Raw genomic sequence first — 18,434 nt, 5'->3', positions numbered from 1 at the left:
CGAGCGTGTACATACATACATTGATACCATGTTGTCTTGTTGAACAAGTCGAGTCGACTTAACGTGGCTAATAAGCTTACAGTGGAGATTGCCTGGTCTTGCAAATGAGAGAAATTCTTTCTACTCTTGCGTTGTACAGTACTTGTACTGCGAACTTGTGATGGTGGGAGGTAGAGTTTTGTTGGTCTGGTCTAGACTTAAGCATAGTCGTCAACTCTATGTATATCGAGAGCTCAAAGTCAACAACAAAGAAACAGCTCCTAGTACGGATCAATGCTTTCACATGAAACAAAAGCTGAACAAACATGTGCTGAGCTTGGTCCTGGGATCGCCGAAAGGCGAGAAGGCTTAGGGTTCTTTGTTTGTACCAACAGAGAACGAGTACTGCATGTACATGCATCCCTCCGCAGCACAGATGGTGTGCTGAAGACGACAAGACGTGCACACACAAAAAGCAACCCTCGCTCAGCCCCCAAAGCCAAGGGACGGTCGGTCGGCATCTGTCCAGCCAGCCATGATCCATTCTCGGGTTATCCCAACTTATGAGCATGGACCTAAGAGGTTGTCATCAATGGTCCAGTCCCTGTCCCTTCTTTGTCTAGCCTCCTCTTCCCTACGGATGCCCCGTTCTACTATGGAAAGGTAAAAAGAACGTGGGATCTCGTTACTCAGCTCCGCTTGCTTCTCCTCTCTCTCCCCTCGTCCTGTTTGTTTCGTTTCGATTGCAGACTTCAACCCTAGCCTTGAAACCTGGATCGAATCTGCTTGCTTATACAACAAGCTGTTTGTCACTCAGTGTTTGCTAGCTATTCACAATGGTTTCCAAATCATTGATAGCCCTTGCGGCGGCTTTCGCTACAGTTTGGGCTCAGACACTAACCGAGGCATCAGATGTTCCTACATCGACGTCTGAGGAGACTGCCTCTGGAACATCTTCTGCTGCGGAGAAGACTCATACTATTAACGTCGGAGCGGTAGGTTTAACATTCCTGTAATTCACATAAAGCATTGGTGCTAATGGAGAACAGTCCGGACACAAGTTCACACCTTCTGAACTAGAGGCTGACGTTGGAGACATCATTGAATGGCGGTTCTATCCAACTGACCACTGGGTCATCCGAGGCGATTACGACCACCCTTGTATTCCTTACGAGTATATCGACTTGAACCGAAAGGGCTTCTCCAGTGGAACGCAAAAGGTTCAGGCCATTACCGACGATGTACGTTGATCAGCCCTGCGACTATCAAATTCGACGACCAATACTGACTTCCCACAGGCTCCTCGATTCCGAGTTCGCGTCAATGATACTAAGCCTTTCACTTTCTACTGCGGAGCTCCTGGATCATGCGTAAAGTACCACATGATGGGCATTGTCAACCCTGTACGTCTTCTGATCCCATCGCCATCGACCCACTACTAACAGTATAACAGTCCAAGAATGAAACACTTGAAGGCTTGCTCAAGAACGCAAAGGATGTCGATTATCAACTACGACCTGGAGACGAATGGCCAAAGGAGGAGGACGATCCTACTTCTACCGCATCCCCAGGCAAAGACGATGATAGCTCCAACTCGGACAGTGATAATGGAGGCGGAAAGAAGTCGCTTTCTACGGGAGCCATTGCTGGTATCGCTGTTGGTGGTGCTGCTGTGCTCCTGCTCGCCGGTGCTCTCCTTTACCTCTGCGGTCGACGAGGTGGATTTGACAAGGCCTACCGCAAGAGTTTCCGCAACAGTGCTATTCCTCCTGGTCCTTCCGTTGTCGAGAACGCCGTCTACTCTCCTCAACAGAGTGTCGCTGACCCTTGGGCCGCTCAGAAGAGCCCCGGTCTCGTTGCGACTCCCTACAGTCACGGTCAGAGTCCTCCCATCAGCCCTCATCAGTCACTCGCCTACGGTACTCACCCTGGCATGGTGAACCAAGATGGTTCTCCCATGATGTACCATGATGGCCAGCAATATCAGTACCAGTAAGTCGTTTCTCATTTCGCAGTACAAATCACATTGGCTAACTTTTCATCAGCGAACACTATGCGCCACCTCCCATGGCCGCTTCTCCTGCCACTACACCCAAGCCTCAAGAGGTCGCCCCCGTTGAACTCCCTGGCTCTCCTGACCCCGGACATAACAACACCAACAACCGCGACGACAGAACATTCTCTTGGAATGGAGATGAACAGGCACAGCGTCCAATGAGGTAACAGGGCACGTATACGAAAAAGAAGTGCCAACGTGGCAGGTCATACATACAGCGGGCGGATGCGAGTTGACTTATATAAACGGGCGTTTAATGGGCGTGTCATGTTACACTGGAGTTCTGTAGGGCAAGCATTTTGTATACCAAATGCGGTTTGTGTTTTTACGAAAACTCACTTATACTTACTTCATGATATCGGATATTCTTTTAATGTTATTGTCGACTTTGAAGGACATCTATCCGCCAGGGTTTTCTCATTCTATGACCTAAACTTGGATATAGGTTAACCAATTTTGAAAGTTGATACAAAAATACAGCAAGAGTTCGCGTGATATTCGTACGCAACATGCAGCATAATGAAATCTAGTGACACAGAGGCGGGGATGAGCCAAGTGTAAGACCGAAAGAACAGGAGAATCGTAAACTTCACCTCAAACAAATGACAGTCGGTATTACCATGGCTTGAGCTGAAAATGATTGGAGAGGATGGCCGATCTAAACTCCTGCACGGCTCAGCTGAACTTGACCATGGGCTGCCCGAGGCGCATAACTAACTTTCAAAGACTGGGGGTCGTCCAACTTGATGCGATGTTAGTCCAATTATTTGTTTCAACTTTAAGCCACAGGCACAAACAATGCACCATGTATCACAATACAGTTTGGCGAATGCAGGACCAGACAAAGTATGGGCGTCACTAACATGCCGGTGCACCTATCATTTTCAGCTCATATGGTCCTAGGGTAGCTCAGACCGAAGCGTCACCACAAACCTTTTAATGTGGGATGATGCGGCTGCAGAAACCCTAATTCGATGGTAGATATGCCCCTCACGATACAGCAACGTGGTGGTCACTGGAGATGACGATCGAAGGACTTCACAGCAATAAACAGGACATTCACAAGTAGGACCAAATATTCGAAGAGCCGAACCGCCTTTTTTTTTCAATTTCCATAACCGTAATTTATCCCATCCTTAGAGAGACCCAATCCAGCCATGAGCGGCCAATCCATCCACGCCTGAGACATGTAAGAACTGGTAAACAACCCGTGCGTAGCATCTTCGAAATTCGTGAGGTATCATGAGTGGGCAGATCTTTAGATATAGATCGCTTAGTCGAAGAGACCGAAGCCCATATCCTCGTCGGACTCCTCCTTCTCCTCCTCCTTCTCCTCTTCCTTGGCCTCCTCAGCGGCACCACCAGCGGCAGCGGCGCCACCAGCAGAGGCACCACCGGCACCACCAGAAGGAACGGAAGCGAGCTTCTCGGAACCCTCAGAGATGAGCTGTAGATATTTGTTAGCATTGCCCATGCATGGTTGTAAATGTTGTATGTCGAACGTACCTGCTGAATGTCCTTGCCCTCAAGCTCGGAGATCAGGGTGTTGAGGCGCTCCTCATCGGCCTCAATGCCAACGGACTCGAGAACGGCCTTGACATCGGCGGCAGAGGGGGAGGTGTTGCCACCGAGGGTGAGAAGGAGGTAAGCTGCGAGGTGCTTCATTTTGAATGTGGTTTCTGATCGCAAGATGTTAGAGCGAAATTCTTGCTGTGCGATTGGTGCTTGTCGAGACGATCACAAAAGACCGGGAAGCAGGGAGGGCAGCAAGGTTTATATACTTACATTGAGTCGACGAGAACACGAGAAATCAATCAATTTAACCGCAAGTTGGGCGGAGACTGAAACTTCGAGTCCGGTGGTTAGGTTGTTTCGGTATGACAAAAAGTAGAAAAGTTCGCGATCCGCTGAATGCTATTTTGTGAATACGAAATGTGCGGAAGGTTGCGATCACGTGTTTGGTGGGTTGCACCTTCCCTTGACCTACAGATGGCGGGGGATCTCGGAAAAAGACTCAGACCGATCCGGCCGTCGCACCGCCACAGATGCATCCACGTGACTAACGCCGCGTTCAGCTTGTGGCGCTTTCCCTGATTTCACGGACACGCCCATAAAGTTGGCTGTTGACTGATTCTTTGCTCTTCACTGACTGTATGCTTTTCTCTCCTTTTCTTCCGTGATCGCCTGCATTTCAGGCGTTTCTGACGAAAATTTCGAGCGAATACGACCACAAACAGACCTCATATCGACTCTGCGCCTCACGTCACCAGAAAGTCTTAAACTTGCATGTTTAAAATACGTCAAAGTGCCTGACGACAGACAAACAGCGACCAAACTTTGCCAACCGCTCAATGACTCACAATCCACGACTGAGCCTATTTGCTCCTCTTTGGCTCTGAGGGCTGTCAATACTTAACCTTATCAAGCTCTTTGACTCATATCCGACGTGATGCCTGTGAGTAACTGACCGGAAGCCAGACTCGACAACATCAGGAAAATACTGACAATGGTCAAGATCGGTGATCTCCTCGCCCAAATCAGCGGCGGTGATGAGGGTTCCGCCCCATCCCCCACACAGAGCCTTCCTCGATCGAACACGTTACCCAAAAGAAAAGCAGACAGTGATTCTCGATCGAGTATCTCCAAGGCACCCCGAGTCACGACATTATCCAGTGCCGTGGCACCACGAACTACTCAGTCCCCCACCACATCCTCCAGACCGAGCCTTCCATCACGGCCCTCTGACAGACCGACTCCCTCGCAAAGACCTTCAAGTTCAACAAATGGGGCCGCCAAACCTAACGTTTTGTCTTCCAAACCCATGAACGGGGGCAATAGGATATCTAAACCTGCTGCCCCTAATAGACCTTCACCCGGACCCTCGAGTGCGCCTCCCGCGGCTCGTGGTGTCCCGCCAAAGAAAGGCTCGTTCGCCGAGATCCTTGCTCGAGCCCAAAAGGCCCAGCAGTCCATGGGACAGGTGGGCCGAATTCAGCACAAGAAGGTTGAGGGCGGTAACTTGAAGAAGGTCAAGGAGGAGCCTGCCCCAAAGGCCGACCCTCGAGCCGCCAAGAACATCAAACAGCGCCCGGCTGCCGCCGCTCCTGCCTCTACAGGCTATGCCGGCACTGCGAAACCTGGCCAACGAAATGGGACACCTGTGTCCGGACCCGGAAAGGATGCTCGCAATGGTAGACCCCTACCTCCATCTAAGCCAGAACGTGGTCGAATGGCCGGTACCAAAGGACCTGCAGTCAAAGCTCCACCGCCAGAAGAAGCCAAGAAGGTCAAGAAGGCAGTGGCGGCAACGACCGGCTACACAGGTACTGCCAGACCTCGACCAGGTGGTGATGTTGGCAAGAAGAAGGACGTCCCTCGTGGTGGAGCATTGCTCAGTGCTCCACGAGCTCCCCGTCCCTCACATTCAAAATCACGTTTTGAAGATGATTATGACGAAGATATGGACGATTTCATTGACTACGATGACGAAGAAGACGAAGGTGGCCCACGGTACGATTATGCGTCCGACGCTTCGTCGGACATGGAAGCAGGGCTGGATGATATCGATGTCGAAGAACGACGAGCAGAGCAGATCGCTCGTCGTGAAGACATCGAAGAGGAACGCCTGGAAAGAAAGCTCAAGGCGGACAAGGAGGCTCGGAAGCGCCAAGCCTTGGATCAACTTCGTGCCCGACGCTGATGGACACACTAGCTCTCATCATCCCCTGGACATTTCACGCCATCCTCGTTTTTCAAGCATTTTCCATATCTACGTGACCTACGGTCGAGGAGTTTAGTTGGCAATGGGCGTTGTATGAGCTTGACCTTTTGTCTTACTTCATCTTAACATCCCTTTTCCGTACTCTGCTTTCGTCTTTTTCTTGTTTTCTTTGTTTAGGGGCTACATTAGCGACGGAGTTTTTATTATCCCTCTCCCCCATTTTCTTTGTTTCAAGGTTTCAAGGGGGTTACTGCATGGTTGTGGCTGTGGCTGGCGATTAGAAGGATCAAAAAGACTTCTGGATCTTCTTTTTTAGTCAGTTGATATGTAGATAAGCATGGGTACACACGGACAACGCTTCAGAATGATATCGTTGTCCGCAAGTAATTTTAGAATTTTACGAGTTGCTACGGCATTTTATCCTACCTGCACAGTTTCCTACTTCTGATGTGATTCAATTTCTAGACTTATAATAATTAAGTCTGCTAGATTCCGAGACAACCCAAACCGCGGCTTTGTAGACAACCACTATAATAGCGGAATGAAGATATACGAACATCACTTGCAGGAGAGGTACAACAGGCACAGTATGTAATATTTAGATTTCAAAGTGTCTAGAACTTGGTTCCCCGTAAAGGTAGCATAAGAATTGGTCGTCGTTAAGATCAAAAGACGAAATAATTTACTCACTCTAAACTAATATTTATGTTACTTAATTTTAGCCCCGAAGCCTTGGACAACAAGCCTTCCGTTACCCATGAGACGCGCTTGTCCCTGGTCCTTCCAACGCCTTCACAAACCAAGTTTAAAAAAAGAGATAAAAAACAGAGCACCTCTATGGGATTTGAAGATGCTGCAGCAAGTCCCGCGACTAAGCTTACTGAACTCTATAGCCAGACTTTGTACACCATTCATGCAGGAGATTCGGTTCTGTTTCAGTTCAGGACAACTATCCGGAAGAAGATGGAAGAACCAACTCGTAGACCGCCGAGGGACTAGACATAATAGCTCAGTGACGCTGAGAGCTTAAAAATCAAGGCAGATCGTCGCCCTTGGCTGACTTGCTGCTCGTGCTCCCGTAAGGTCTCATGGTCCATCCTTGATAAGGTTTGACTCCCTGAGTGCTGTTACTGTTGGCACCGGGAACGCTGGACGGAGGTGGGTTGTGACGAGGCAAGGTTGGCTCGCGCTTGATAGGAGGAGGAGGCAACGAAGCTGATGCAGCAGGAAGCAGACTTGGAGGGGGTGGATGCGCAGGAAGATCAGGCTTGGCAGACTTTGCCTCCTTTTTGATCTCGGGATCCTCAGGTTGCATCAACCCCTTTTTACGGAGATACTGAATAGACTGAAGAACAGTAAGATCCTCTTGCTCCTTGTCGTTGAGAATCAATCGTTGCTGAATAGTGAGTCGTCCGTTATTGGCCTCACGATCCTTCATAGCTGCTTCGCGAGCCTCAGGATCGTGGACGAAGCGGCACTTGCCCTTCTTGCCGCATGTTCCACCAGTGGAATAATATTTGCAATGTTTAGAGACGTCGGCTTTCTTGGCCGGTGGTGGAGGTGGAGGAGCCACGTGTGAACGAGTAGACATAACTTCTGGCTCGTCATCTGAAGACTCCTCAGATGGGTCTCGCATCTCATCACCTTCATCGCCTTGTTCACGTTTTCGCTTAATCGATGATTCAACTTTGCGCAGCTGTCGTCTGAGTTTGTCGGCCTGTTTCTCTAGCGAGGAAGCCTTGTCTTCGCCATTTTCTGCCACCTCGGCATTCTTTTTAGCTTCTACTCTGGCCTTTGTGGGGAAATGCTTCTTTCTTTCTATCAGGAAAGCGGCAACATCTTTGGGGCTGTAATCGTTAGCACAGTCGTAGCGCGGAGAGAAGCTCAACTTACTTTAGTGTTTCTTGTCCAAGCCAATCGGTCAAAACTTTCTCTTCCCCTTCGTCGTCTTCAGACTCTGATTCCATGCCAGGGGTCAAGCCCAGTGTGTTTGTCTTGCGCTTCTTCTTCTTTCCCAAGGTGGGGGTTTCGGACTTGTTGTGATTAGAATCGGTTTGCCCATGTGAATGCTTCTGATGACGCGACTTGTCATTGCCATGGTGGCCTCCACGTCCACGGGTATTTCCATCTCGGAAACCACCTCGACCTCGACGGTTGGTATGGCCATAGTATCCATCCTGGTGATGGCCAGAAGGCGGAGGAGGGCCAGGATATGCTGGATACTGCGGGGGAGGGTAATGCACTGCTCGGGGATCATGGGGATATGGTTGGCCATAGACGTTGGCTGGTGGCATGGCTTCATGCTCATAACCTGGGCGCCCATGACCATTCATTGGAGGCTTTGGTCCATTGCGATCATTGTAACCTCCGCGCGATCTCCCTCCACCATAGCCTCCTGGTGGCTGTCCACCGCCAGTCCATTGGGCTTGATTCGGGGGAGGAGGTGGTCCTTGATAGGGATAGGCCTGTGGTCCACCATAAGGAGGTTGCTGTGGATATTGGGAAGGCGGGTATGGTTGGGCGGCGTAGTTAGGATGATAGGTGTTGGGAGGCATAGGGCCCTGCGCATGTCCGTGAGGAGGATGCCCGTGCTCCGGTCCCCATTGTGGTTGAGGAGGATAAGCAGGAGGGTGAGAGGCGCCGCCATATGGGGGAGGATTGTGATGAGGAGGGTATGGCTGACCACCGTATTCATAACGACCTGGAGGCGAACTGTGGTAGTCACCACGGCCACCGCTATAATGGCCACCGCGTCCTCTACCGTGATGCCCTCCCCGGCCCTGGCCATGTTGGGGGTAAGATGGTGCTTGAGGACCGTAGCTTGCAGGTCCTCCGGAAGAAGCTGGAGGCGGAGGTGGTGGTGGACCGTAATTGTACCCTGACATGGCGAAAGAGAATTGGTATTGGTTATCGCAGATAGAGGATCCTCAAGGCGAATGAACTTGGTTCTCGAAACGACGGAATCGCGTGCTGAATTACGGCTGTAGCTCGCCTATTGCTTGACTGATCAACGGTTCCGTGAATATTTGACGATTGCAAGATTAAAATGTACAATGAATCTTGGGAGTCTCCCAAGCTTGAGTGATGTTGGAATCGGAGAACGAAATTCGACTTTCAGCATAAAAAAGGAGAGAGAGAAAAATTGATATCGAGAATAATAGAGCGAAGGTAAGAATGGCCTTGAAACCGTTAGGGAGTCCAGGCAAGACCTAGGATATGGCGGTGGCCTAAGATATCGATAATGCTGCTTTCCAAAAAAGAAGGTACGGCAATGGTTAAAATGAAGTTAAAAGACGGAAGGAGCTCATTCTGCGGCGCAAGCCTGTGACGACCTTCCCTGCATGCTGCGGCAGTCGATGCACTAGTACTTTTCTAGAAAGCGGTGTAGCATTTTTGCTGACAGAGCAACTGGAAAAAGTTTAGTGTAACTGGCATTATTTTTCTGCCGCGCCCAAGGTCCTTGAGATCCATGCTGAGCAACTGTTCGTGACTGAAGTGATTGGCAATTCGTAACGGTCTTGCCGAATCCAACTTCCTCTGTCGATTCTCATACTTTCAGTTAAATATCAATTCTTTCTTTCCAACAGTAAGATCGTACAGGCTTAAATTGAGCGGAGTCTTGAATCAAAATGTTCATCTTAGTAAGTTGTCCCCCACCAAAGATCTTGCCTGTGACCAAACTCACAAGCCATGCAGACCAAGATTGCCGACTTGGTGCAAATTGCGCCAGAAGATTTCTCAAAGCGAAGCGCTGATGCAATTGAAGACAACATCAATGCGAAATACTCTAATAAGGTAGGGTTTCTTACGAGGCCAGATGTATTAATTGATAACTAAGTGAAAGAAATAGGTAATCCAGAAGATTGGCCTCTGCATCTGCTTGTACGACTTGCAATGGGCGTCAGAAGGTCTCATCGGTCACGGCACAGGTCTGGTCAACGTAAATGGTTCGTAACATGCCTTTATGATTTAGAAGCGAGACTAACGAACGTCATAGCTGAATTCCGTATGGTTGTGTTCCGACCTTTTAAAGGTGAAGTTATGATTGGCAGAATACGAAGCTCTACGCCTGCAGGAATCAATCTGAGGACAGACTTTTTCGACGACATTTTTGTGCCTTTCGAGGAACTGCCCGAGGGGGCCGAATAGTATGGCATTCATTCGTTGTCTTTCACACCAAGAGAGAAGCTAACGGCGTACAGCAACCACAGCGAACAACTCTGGATCTGGAATCTGGAGGAGGATCGTCTATTCTATGATAATCATGAAATGGTTCGCTTCCAAGTCATCGACGAGGAGTGGCATGACCAAGCCCCTGCAGGACCAACTCAACCGGAGGATTCGCCTTTGAAAACACCGTATCGCATCAAGGCCAGTATGGCTGCTGAAGGACTTGGTGTCTGCCTCTGGTGGGACGGAGCATAATGACGAATAATGGACTATAAGCTGTGCAAAAGGAGAAAGGCCCCGGAAGGATATGTCACCGCATTGTATTTGGCGTATATACATTTGCTCGTTCTATGAATCTACGATTTGATACCCGCCAAAAGACGTTCCTCGACGTTGTCCAAAACAGAGTAATGCTCAACAACATTCAAGTTCTCAATCTCAGCAACGAACTGCTTGTGAGGGTCCTGGCCAGGGCCACCCATCATGGGGTTGGGCATCTGCTGGGCCTGCATTTGCTGGGCAACTTGGCTAGCAGCTGTTCTGGGTTAGATATTGGCGACATCGACTTTTGTGAAGGTCACTTACCATTATCGCTACCAAGGAGGAAGACATAAACAAACTGAAGACCAAAAATGCAGAGGAAGTACCAGCTAATGCTAGACATCCATCGGGGATCCATCTCTCTGGTCTGAACTCCAGCCTGGAGCATACTCTTGAACTTGATGGTGATTGGGAAAGGCAGTTTCACTAATACCATTAGCTTAAGTCGTTGCAACAAACCAATTAACTTACTGATGACATAACCACTGAAGAAAGCGTTAATCCAGCTCATGATGAGAGTGTTGGGAATAATCATGGCCATGTTGTTCTTCATCATGCCCATCATGCCGTCCATAGCGCTAGGGTCGGACAAGGGGTTGGCAGGAGGTTGTCCCTTGCGGTCGGGCTCCTTGAGATATGTTCCAGCGTCGTAATTGGTCGTAAGAATATCACGTCGGGACTCGAAAGCCTTCTGAGAGAGGACATAGTGGTTGGAACGAAGAGCTACACCGCGAGCAAGAGAGCGCTGTTCGCGCATGGTCTTTTCGTCCTGCTTTTTAGGCGCAGATGCCATAAGAACCGATGCATAGTGACGTAAAACACCAGTAAGGACCATCACGATGGTAATGGGGATAAGGATCCAGTAGCTGGGAGCTCAAGTCAGTGAATTGGGTCGATGACGGATCGATTGGGAACTGCCGTACAATAACTGAGGATCCCTATGAAGGGTCTGAATCGGAACTTGCGCCATGATTTCGACAGTCAAAGGCGTGCGATTAAGAATGCAGGAATGGCGAAGCTGATGTCGCGTTACGATGAAGCTGTTGGAGATGTGAGGTTCAACGTCTCCAAATAGCCACGATTCAAGGCGGCCGACGCCACAAGTGGGCGGAGCTCTTCATTGGTGGCTGTCCACTACCTAATGGAACTCACGACCCTGGAGCCGCCACACTTTACTGGGGGTCCTTCTGGGTTAGTTCTTGTCAGGAAGGGACAGCTATCCACATGCCTCAGCCCCATGATACTAGATTTCCCTATGACAGTGAGCTTCAATACTTCATGCACTTAAAGATCGGCTACTTTCTTGACAACATTCCACATCAATTCGCTTCTCTAGTCTGAGTCAACTCAGACTTATCAATCATCATGGCGAACGCCGCCGAAAAGATTCCAGTCTATAACCTGGCTGGTAAGTTACCATCGCTTGAACCCTTCTTATATGGCAAGCTTCTGACACGGTGGCTCTTTGCGATTCAGACCTCAAGAACACATCCAATGATGCCATTCCCAACTACCTCAACTCTCTCAAGGTCGAACAGTCCCATAGCCTAACTGATGTCCGGCTCGCACTCGGTTTTAGTGCATTCGGTATCGCAGCCGCCTGTTTCGCTTGGGATTACAAGCTAGGCCATGAGGCGACAAAACACTACACAGCTGCTGCTGTTATACTCTACACTTTGATCAACACTGCCATGACACTATGGATTATGTTCAAGGAGAAGGATACTATCTACGAGGGAACTTCACCCTCGGGAGAGAAGGTATGGCAAAGTTTCTGGGTCTTGATGTGCATACCTCTAATATATCCTTTAGGTCTCTATTGCCAGCTCTACCAAGAAGAACGTCCCCATCTACAACCTCACCGTTACCGTCACCGATAAGAATTCCAAGTCCAACGTATACAAGGTCTCTAAGCCTTTCAGCGAGTGGTTCGACGAGACTGGTCAGTTTGTCGCCGTTCCCTTCCAGTCAATGCTCGCCAATGCGGTTCCTGTGATAGGAAAGAGGGACCCCAAGCGTGTCACTGTTTCCAAGGAGCTGTTGGATGCCAGTCCTGATGTCCTCGATGCTATCCTTGCGGCTAACGCGAATGCTACTGGATCTGAGACCCCTGATGCGACAGGTACCAAGGCAGCGAAGCGACGTGGCGCTTAGAGAATAACGCGGCGAGCAATTCGGAAAAACAGATAAAGCAAGGCGTAGTTGGAGGTGCTATTCATCGAACCACGATGCGGATTCTAGATTGGCGGCGTTTATAGGAATTTATATACGTACTGTTATCACACTTGTTAAGGCTGTGGCCAGTATTATGTTGCAGTATGGGTCGTTCATATTGAATTTTGCTGTCGTGTTGATGTGTAGCTGTATAAACTTGAATGTCAATCGTTCCTCTTTTTGTTAAGCCGCTCTCTGCCAATGGTACAAGACTTAATGCTGATATTCCAAGGTACATTGTCTATATCTAGAAAATTCCACTGCTTTACTTGAGATCCGCCCAGGCCGCTCTAGCTAGCCGTGCTGTCTTCCTTACTTCTCTCACCCGGTGTCCACAGACTAATGTCAATTGTCGCTGCACTTGAGGCGCATGCGGTATCAAATGCTGTGAGTCGTAAGTGCGTGGCAGACTTCCCACAATCTCCAGCGCGAGCTTTCCGCAAGCACCCTCTATGTCTACGCTTTCTGTGGACTGGGGTGTGTATGAGAACACGCTGCTGCAGATTTTGATGATGCTTCTGATATGGCCTTTGCCCTTCTCGGAAGCTTCTGTGAGGATATTCTTGATCACATCAAGGGCAGCCTTGGTCTCAGGACCCATGCCGCTGTTCTGGGCGACAGCGATGGAGATCCTGAGAATGTTGTCTGCGTCGGCTTCGTAAATAGCGAAGCTCATGTGCTTGACCATAAGCAGGACAGCGGTGCTATAGCTGGCTTTGGCTTGCTGAGCCTGGATGTCGGCATCCTTTCCAGTAGCGGCTTGCAGCATGGAGCTAACTAGCTGAAAGTACACCTTTTGTGTCCAGAGAGGCTTGACGATCGCATAATTCTCCTTCGTAAGTGGTTGTTGAGGAGCCACGATCATTTCAAGCCGGCGTGCAAGTTCAGCGCCCAATTGGGGATCTTTAGGTGAGTCCTTTACCACATCAAGCAATGCCTTGGCTTCTTTGCCACTATATCGTCGCACCATTCCTGCCATGAGGGCATAGATAGACGTGATTTGCTCCAATCGAGAGTTCTCGTTCTCGGATGTCGTCAACAAGGCCGGTGTGCGTTGTTCGAGAGCCGCCACGAGACTTGGTAAAGCCTCTATCTTGTATTTGTTTGCTAAGATGGTGAGGATCGACAGTGTCACTGGTCTGCTAAAGTTTGTGTCCGCAGCGAATCCACTAAGGATCAACTCCTGAGCGACTCCGTTATCGAACTGGATCCAGGTTAGCAGCCGAGAGGATAAAAGATGTATGGTGAGTCAACATACCAGACGTGCTACTGCCGATGGCTGCAAAGCTTGCAGCGCACCGAGGGTCAGAACATTGGGTGCCTCTGATGCTAACCAAACCCAGGATGAGCCGTTTTCTAACACTGGCTGTGCATCCGCTTGAGTCTGGGGAACTGTAATATAATCCTCTCTGAATAGAGTAATCGCAAAATTCTCGACTTTGAGTGATGTCTGTTGAGCTTCACTGAACTCATGGATGGCGAAACCTGCTAGGGTAGAAATAAGATGAAGATACTGGTGTCCAGTGGTTTGGTCGACACTGGCGAAATCGTCGCTTAGGCTAAGAGCTTGCTTTCCTGTCTGAGGGTGCGTATCGATAACCTTGGTTGCACGTCTATAAAGCTGTCTTGCGACAAATAGGGTGACTAGTAGGAATTCGTTCCTGATCTCTGCGACGGAGGAAGTCTGGGAGACACGGCTGTGGTATTCCACAGAAGACTCAACTGGCTTCCCATCACCAAGCTGACTCAGGTTAGTGTAAGCGGCGCCAATTGCCTGTAGGGATTCTCCGTCAATAGGGAGATTCTTGTCAGGGCTGCTTGACAGGCAAGCATCGTTGAAATGGCGAATAATAGATTGAGCTGTAGCTGCCAAAGCACACCAGATCTGAGGGTCTGACTGTGACTGGATTGTTTCGAAAAGCTCTGACAGAAATACACTGACAGAGTAAACGAAATGGTCAAATCCGTCTCGAGGTGTTTCGGGTAGTTCAGAAGAGCCCACGAACGCAATCAGACCTCCCAGAGTCGTGACTGTCTCAACCACCTCTACTATCCCATAATTTTGTCTAGCGGTGCGAATTATAGCTATGCTTTCATCCACAAGACCGTTGAAACCGCGAGGGAATAAACGCACCGCCCGCTGGAGTGCCTTGGCTGTTTCATTGATGAGTTCGTCGCCGCCAGCTGATCGAGGGTATTCTGGGCCTGATCCCTTGAGGATTGCAAAGAGAGATTCACAAATCTCTGAACATGTCTCCTCGGGGAGTAGACGCTCAGAAGTAGCGCTTGCACCGGTGTTTGATGGATCCGAAGACTTGGCGGGTCTTTGGCAAATCAAAGCTCCAGCGCCCTGAACTGCTTGGGAAGCGACCTTAATATCGTCATACGAGGCATCTTGTTTGGATCCAAGGCCGATTGCGCTCTTGTAAACTTCGTTGTAGAGAGATTTAAAGAATCCATCGATGGCAGCAAAGTCTTCCCGCTCCTCGGCAGTCATGTTGGAGTCCGTGAGGAGGAGTCGGGTTTCTAATATGACGTGCAGAACCTTGTGGAGGTCTTGGCTATGCACAGGTGCCTTGGGATGGCGCAGGTTCTCCTTGATGTGTGTGAGAATAGGAGCTGCCATCAATACAAACGCGCCCGGTTTAGAGCTCAGGATGCTGATCATCAGCCGGCCAGCGGATGCGGCATACATCGTCGTTGCAAGATCTGGGACGCAGTCTCGTGTGACAGTGAGCGTATGGTCGCGGAGGTTGTCGCCAGTTAGTCTTTGAGTAAGAGACTTGAGGACTTCTAATGTGCTCCAAATAGTATCTTCGATCTCTCCATTTCGGACCTCGTACTTGAGGCTGCCCCAGATTTGGCTGGCATAGGGGGCAATTGATTTCTGAGGGTAGCTGTACTCGTCCAAGCATGCTTGCATGGTTTTCAGGATATCAATCTAGAACAGTTAGCTCTCGTTTCTCAATTAAGAAGAATTGATGTGTTTACTCACCTTCACATTCACGGTAACAGCATCGCCCTGGTCAAGCTTGCCCAGCAGGAAGGTGAAGACCTTGTCGGCCAATAGCCTGGTCGCTGAGAAACATTTCCGTAGCTGCAGCTTCAGTTCTTCAGGAGTAATTGCAACCTGTGAGGCTCTGGGGAGTGAAATTGGGAAGTATGGCTTGAACACTCCGTAAACCTCCTCCAAAACATCTTGCGAAACGTTGTATTCAGACATAAACAGTCTGAGTATGTCAAACCACACCATTAAACATTCAGGATCTCGCTCGTTTCGGCAAAGTTGTATCAAATCAAGCATGAAGCCAGAAGATGAACCGTGTGTGTTCTGCAAATCGCTCGCCACCCCAGGAGTTGTCATGAGCAGTCTTATGAGTTCGTAAATCTCAAGTCTTGTCTTGGCCACTTGTCTGGGGAAGTCATCCTTCAGAGAGCAGACTTTTTGGATAATGTCATGTCCCATATGGCGTTGGAAGGACTTCATGACGACTATCCTAGACAGAGCGGTTGCTGAGGGCATGATACCGGCTTTGTGATCAACCTCAAACATGGCACCAAAGAAGCTGACTAGCAGTTTTACTGCACTCCTGTTAGACTTGATTTGGATATCTTTGTGAGTTATAACTTACCTTGGCTGGGTTTTAGAACATCCTTGCCCACAAAGTCCAAAGTCCGAGCCAAGAATTCCAGAGCTGTTACTATTAGCACAGAAGGTCACGCATTGCAATACAGATTGATTCTCACCTTTAGCTCTGGCAGTCCAGTCTGGTGTCTCGTTTTCGGCTTCATTGCCACCTCCTGGCATCCAAGGTTGCACGGCCTCGACCCATCGTGCCAACGGATTGGTGTTTGCAGGAGCAGTCTGAATTTCTGAACAAGTTAGTTGAGTGTATTCTCCAACATAAACCTGTGGTTTTTAAAATACCATTCGCAGCTTTCTGAGCTATCGCAGTCTGTTGCCCCTCATTATCGGCGAGAACGAATTCTAGAGCCCATTGCCTAAAGTCGGCCATGATGAACACTGTTAGATATTCTCTAGTATCTGAGCCGTGACTGAGACTGTGTAAAGTTGAGAAATAGAATGAATTGAACAAGAAAGGCAGTGACTTTGCCCCTCGAGTTTGCGATGCGATGCGATGCGCAAATGGCAGAAAGTCGATGCCCACCAAAAGCGGTGTCTATGGCGGGGTAGTTCAAGTTGATGTTAGGTTAGTAGATAGTTGATGCTATGAGGTTCGTTGCTTAAATAAAAAGAATGCGATGCGACGTTATAAAACCGAGATCCAGATTTGATATGCAGGTTTCCTCAAGTTTTCAGATATTAATTAGTCTCATCAGATTGGTCCAATTGCTGCAATCCTCTTTGTCATCATTCATCCGATAGTGAACAACTCCGAAGCCGGCCAAATTCAAGGTCGGAGGTGCCCCCGTCATTCCGTTAAACGCGGCCCCACTACGTTCAGTGACGACAGGCCCAAGCCCCCGGAATTTTAGTGGCTGACCCTTGTCCTTGCTAAAAGGCATCGAATCTTTCTCCGTCATCGTCTCCAAATTATACCATCAGCAAAGCTAGGTCGATACATTCAACGGTCATCCTATCGACTCAATCGACTCAATTGACCTCCCATTATGGCTTCGCTACGAATCCCAGCCCTCCGTCGGCTTATCGCCACTCCACTACGCACTACTCGAGCTATCAACCAGCGACGATGGGCTCAAGTCCACGATATCCGTTTCCTCGCAACAACTCAACCTTCGCAAGCTATCGTCGAGAAGTACAAAGAGAAGCTCGCCAAGAAGGCCCAAAATGAAGGCCTCGAGAGCATTGACCAGCTCAAGGCTGCCTACGCCGACAAGATCGATGCCGAACGTCGTAAGAATACTATTGAGATTCCTGTGGGAACCGTTCCCCAAGCACCCGAAACTCCAATCATTCAGCCCAACGCAGACAACCCTCCTGGACAAGACGAGCCTACTAGAGATCCTCGCGATGCTCCCACATCACCTCCTAAGGGTCCCCCAACTGGCGCTGATAAGCCAGCTATCAAGACACTGGGTGACATCATCGACCTCCCCAAGGTGCGACAGCTCCCTGACCAGGAGCTTACAAATGTCTGGCGTCTACTACATGCCTCATCTGAGCAGAATCTCTGCGCCGTGATCCCTACATCTACATACAAGACCATGGAGGATGCTGCACGAAAGGCCCCCCAATTCGTTCTCCCCGTGCCACACCCTGCGCAAGGTGCCGAAATTCACTTTCTACAGTGGACATTTGACGCTGAGTCCAAGACAACCACTGTTCTCTTCACCCAACTCGCGGAGTACAAGAACCGAGGCGAATTTGCGCAGCCCCATACCACCGTCACTCATCACATGGATCTTGCCGATGACCGAGGTCTTGTTCTGATGCAAGGCCAGGTCCTCCCTGACCGAGGTGTCACACCAGAGAATGCCAAGTGGCTTCTTATGTCTCTACAGCGATTCTATGGTGCATGGGAAGGTGAGAACGCTGAGTCGAGTGGTGAGCGTAATGACAGAGCTGAGGAACGAAAGAAGCTGCTGAACTGGTTCGCAGCCGGTGACGAGCGATTCAGCGTTGACAAGCTCCTGGAAGAGACTGAGCGCATGGGGTGATCAGTGAAAAGGAACAGGCACGAGCTATGAGAGTTGATCTCGTAGTAAATGGGTGACACGATATGAAAGAGCGAAGCAACAGCCGTGTTATACTATCGAAACTTCTGTAAAATAAATAGGTATCATACGATATAATTTAGCCTACCCGGTACTCTACATCTTCGTCATTAATTCTGATTTTTCGATCAAACAATCACCTTCCTGTAATTCCCTTGCAGGTTTTTTTTGACAATCTCGATTGATTAGTACCAGATGATCAAATCTTTTTTCCTTCACTTTCCTCTCGAACCTGAACGATCGTGGCTTCGGTTGGCATCAGCCTTTTCAGTACAA

The 18,434-nt window shown here is 49.3% G+C and overlaps 9 protein-coding genes across 9 annotated transcripts; 5 read left to right on the top strand and 4 right to left on the bottom strand.

Moving 5' to 3' along the window:
- Window positions 1–815: 815 nt before the first annotated feature.
- Window positions 816–2,202, top strand: FIESC28_09645 (uncharacterized protein; the record flags this gene model as incomplete). Its single annotated transcript, XM_031163781.1, has 5 exons — window positions 816–974; window positions 1,029–1,220; window positions 1,278–1,382; window positions 1,433–1,971; window positions 2,025–2,202. 5 exons carry the CDS (start codon window positions 816–818, stop codon window positions 2,200–2,202), a joined length of 1,173 nt encoding a protein of 390 aa, XP_031012171.1.
- A 1,106-nt stretch (window positions 2,203–3,308) lies between these two features.
- Window positions 3,309–3,700, bottom strand: FIESC28_09644 (uncharacterized protein; the record flags this gene model as incomplete). The annotated part of the gene is made up of 2 exons (XM_031163780.1): window positions 3,309–3,482; window positions 3,542–3,700. 2 exons carry the CDS (start codon window positions 3,698–3,700, stop codon window positions 3,309–3,311), a joined length of 333 nt encoding a protein of 110 aa, XP_031012170.1.
- An 841-nt stretch (window positions 3,701–4,541) lies between these two features.
- On the top strand, window positions 4,542–5,735 carry FIESC28_09643 (uncharacterized protein; the record flags this gene model as incomplete). The annotated part of the gene is made up of 1 exon (XM_031163779.1): window positions 4,542–5,735. One exon carries the CDS (start codon window positions 4,542–4,544, stop codon window positions 5,733–5,735), a length of 1,194 nt encoding a protein of 397 aa, XP_031012169.1.
- Window positions 5,736–6,789: 1,054 nt separating this feature from the next.
- Window positions 6,790–8,641, bottom strand: FIESC28_09642 (uncharacterized protein; the record flags this gene model as incomplete). The annotated part of the gene is made up of 2 exons (XM_031163778.1): window positions 6,790–7,603; window positions 7,650–8,641. 2 exons carry the CDS (start codon window positions 8,639–8,641, stop codon window positions 6,790–6,792), a joined length of 1,806 nt encoding a protein of 601 aa, XP_031012168.1.
- A 744-nt stretch (window positions 8,642–9,385) lies between these two features.
- On the top strand, window positions 9,386–10,181 carry FIESC28_09641 (uncharacterized protein; the record flags this gene model as incomplete). The annotated part of the gene is made up of 5 exons (XM_031163777.1): window positions 9,386–9,397; window positions 9,453–9,551; window positions 9,607–9,703; window positions 9,754–9,904; window positions 9,959–10,181. The coding sequence occupies 5 exons, from the start codon at window positions 9,386–9,388 to the stop codon at window positions 10,179–10,181; spliced, it is 582 nt and encodes a 193-aa protein (XP_031012167.1).
- Window positions 10,182–10,282: 101 nt separating this feature from the next.
- On the bottom strand, window positions 10,283–11,217 carry FIESC28_09640 (uncharacterized protein; the record flags this gene model as incomplete). The annotated part of the gene is made up of 4 exons (XM_031163776.1): window positions 10,283–10,461; window positions 10,512–10,673; window positions 10,719–11,113; window positions 11,171–11,217. 4 exons carry the CDS (start codon window positions 11,215–11,217, stop codon window positions 10,283–10,285), a joined length of 783 nt encoding a protein of 260 aa, XP_031012166.1.
- A 395-nt stretch (window positions 11,218–11,612) lies between these two features.
- On the top strand, window positions 11,613–12,401 carry FIESC28_09639 (uncharacterized protein; the record flags this gene model as incomplete). Its single annotated transcript, XM_031163775.1, has 3 exons — window positions 11,613–11,655; window positions 11,724–12,007; window positions 12,060–12,401. The coding sequence occupies 3 exons, from the start codon at window positions 11,613–11,615 to the stop codon at window positions 12,399–12,401; spliced, it is 669 nt and encodes a 222-aa protein (XP_031012165.1).
- A 325-nt stretch (window positions 12,402–12,726) lies between these two features.
- Window positions 12,727–16,477, bottom strand: FIESC28_09638 (uncharacterized protein; the record flags this gene model as incomplete). The annotated part of the gene is made up of 6 exons (XM_031163774.1): window positions 12,727–13,665; window positions 13,720–15,402; window positions 15,457–16,043; window positions 16,094–16,156; window positions 16,209–16,334; window positions 16,390–16,477. 6 exons carry the CDS (start codon window positions 16,475–16,477, stop codon window positions 12,727–12,729), a joined length of 3,486 nt encoding a protein of 1,161 aa, XP_031012164.1.
- Window positions 16,478–17,093: 616 nt separating this feature from the next.
- FIESC28_09637 (uncharacterized protein) lies at window positions 17,094–18,101 on the top strand (the record flags this gene model as incomplete). Its single annotated transcript, XM_031163773.1, has 1 exon — window positions 17,094–18,101. One exon carries the CDS (start codon window positions 17,094–17,096, stop codon window positions 18,099–18,101), a length of 1,008 nt encoding a protein of 335 aa, XP_031012163.1.
- Between the last annotated feature and the right edge of the window lie 333 nt (window positions 18,102–18,434).

The sequence above is a fragment of the Fusarium coffeatum genome (assembly GCF_003316985.1).
Source record: "Fusarium coffeatum strain FIESC_28 chromosome Unknown BRIP53273_contig_254, whole genome shotgun sequence".
In the NCBI taxonomy this organism is placed as follows: Eukaryota; Fungi; Ascomycota; class Sordariomycetes; order Hypocreales; family Nectriaceae; genus Fusarium; species Fusarium coffeatum.
The sequence above is the reverse complement of the archived record's forward strand: the minus strand, read 5'-3'. Positions and strand labels throughout refer to the sequence as shown.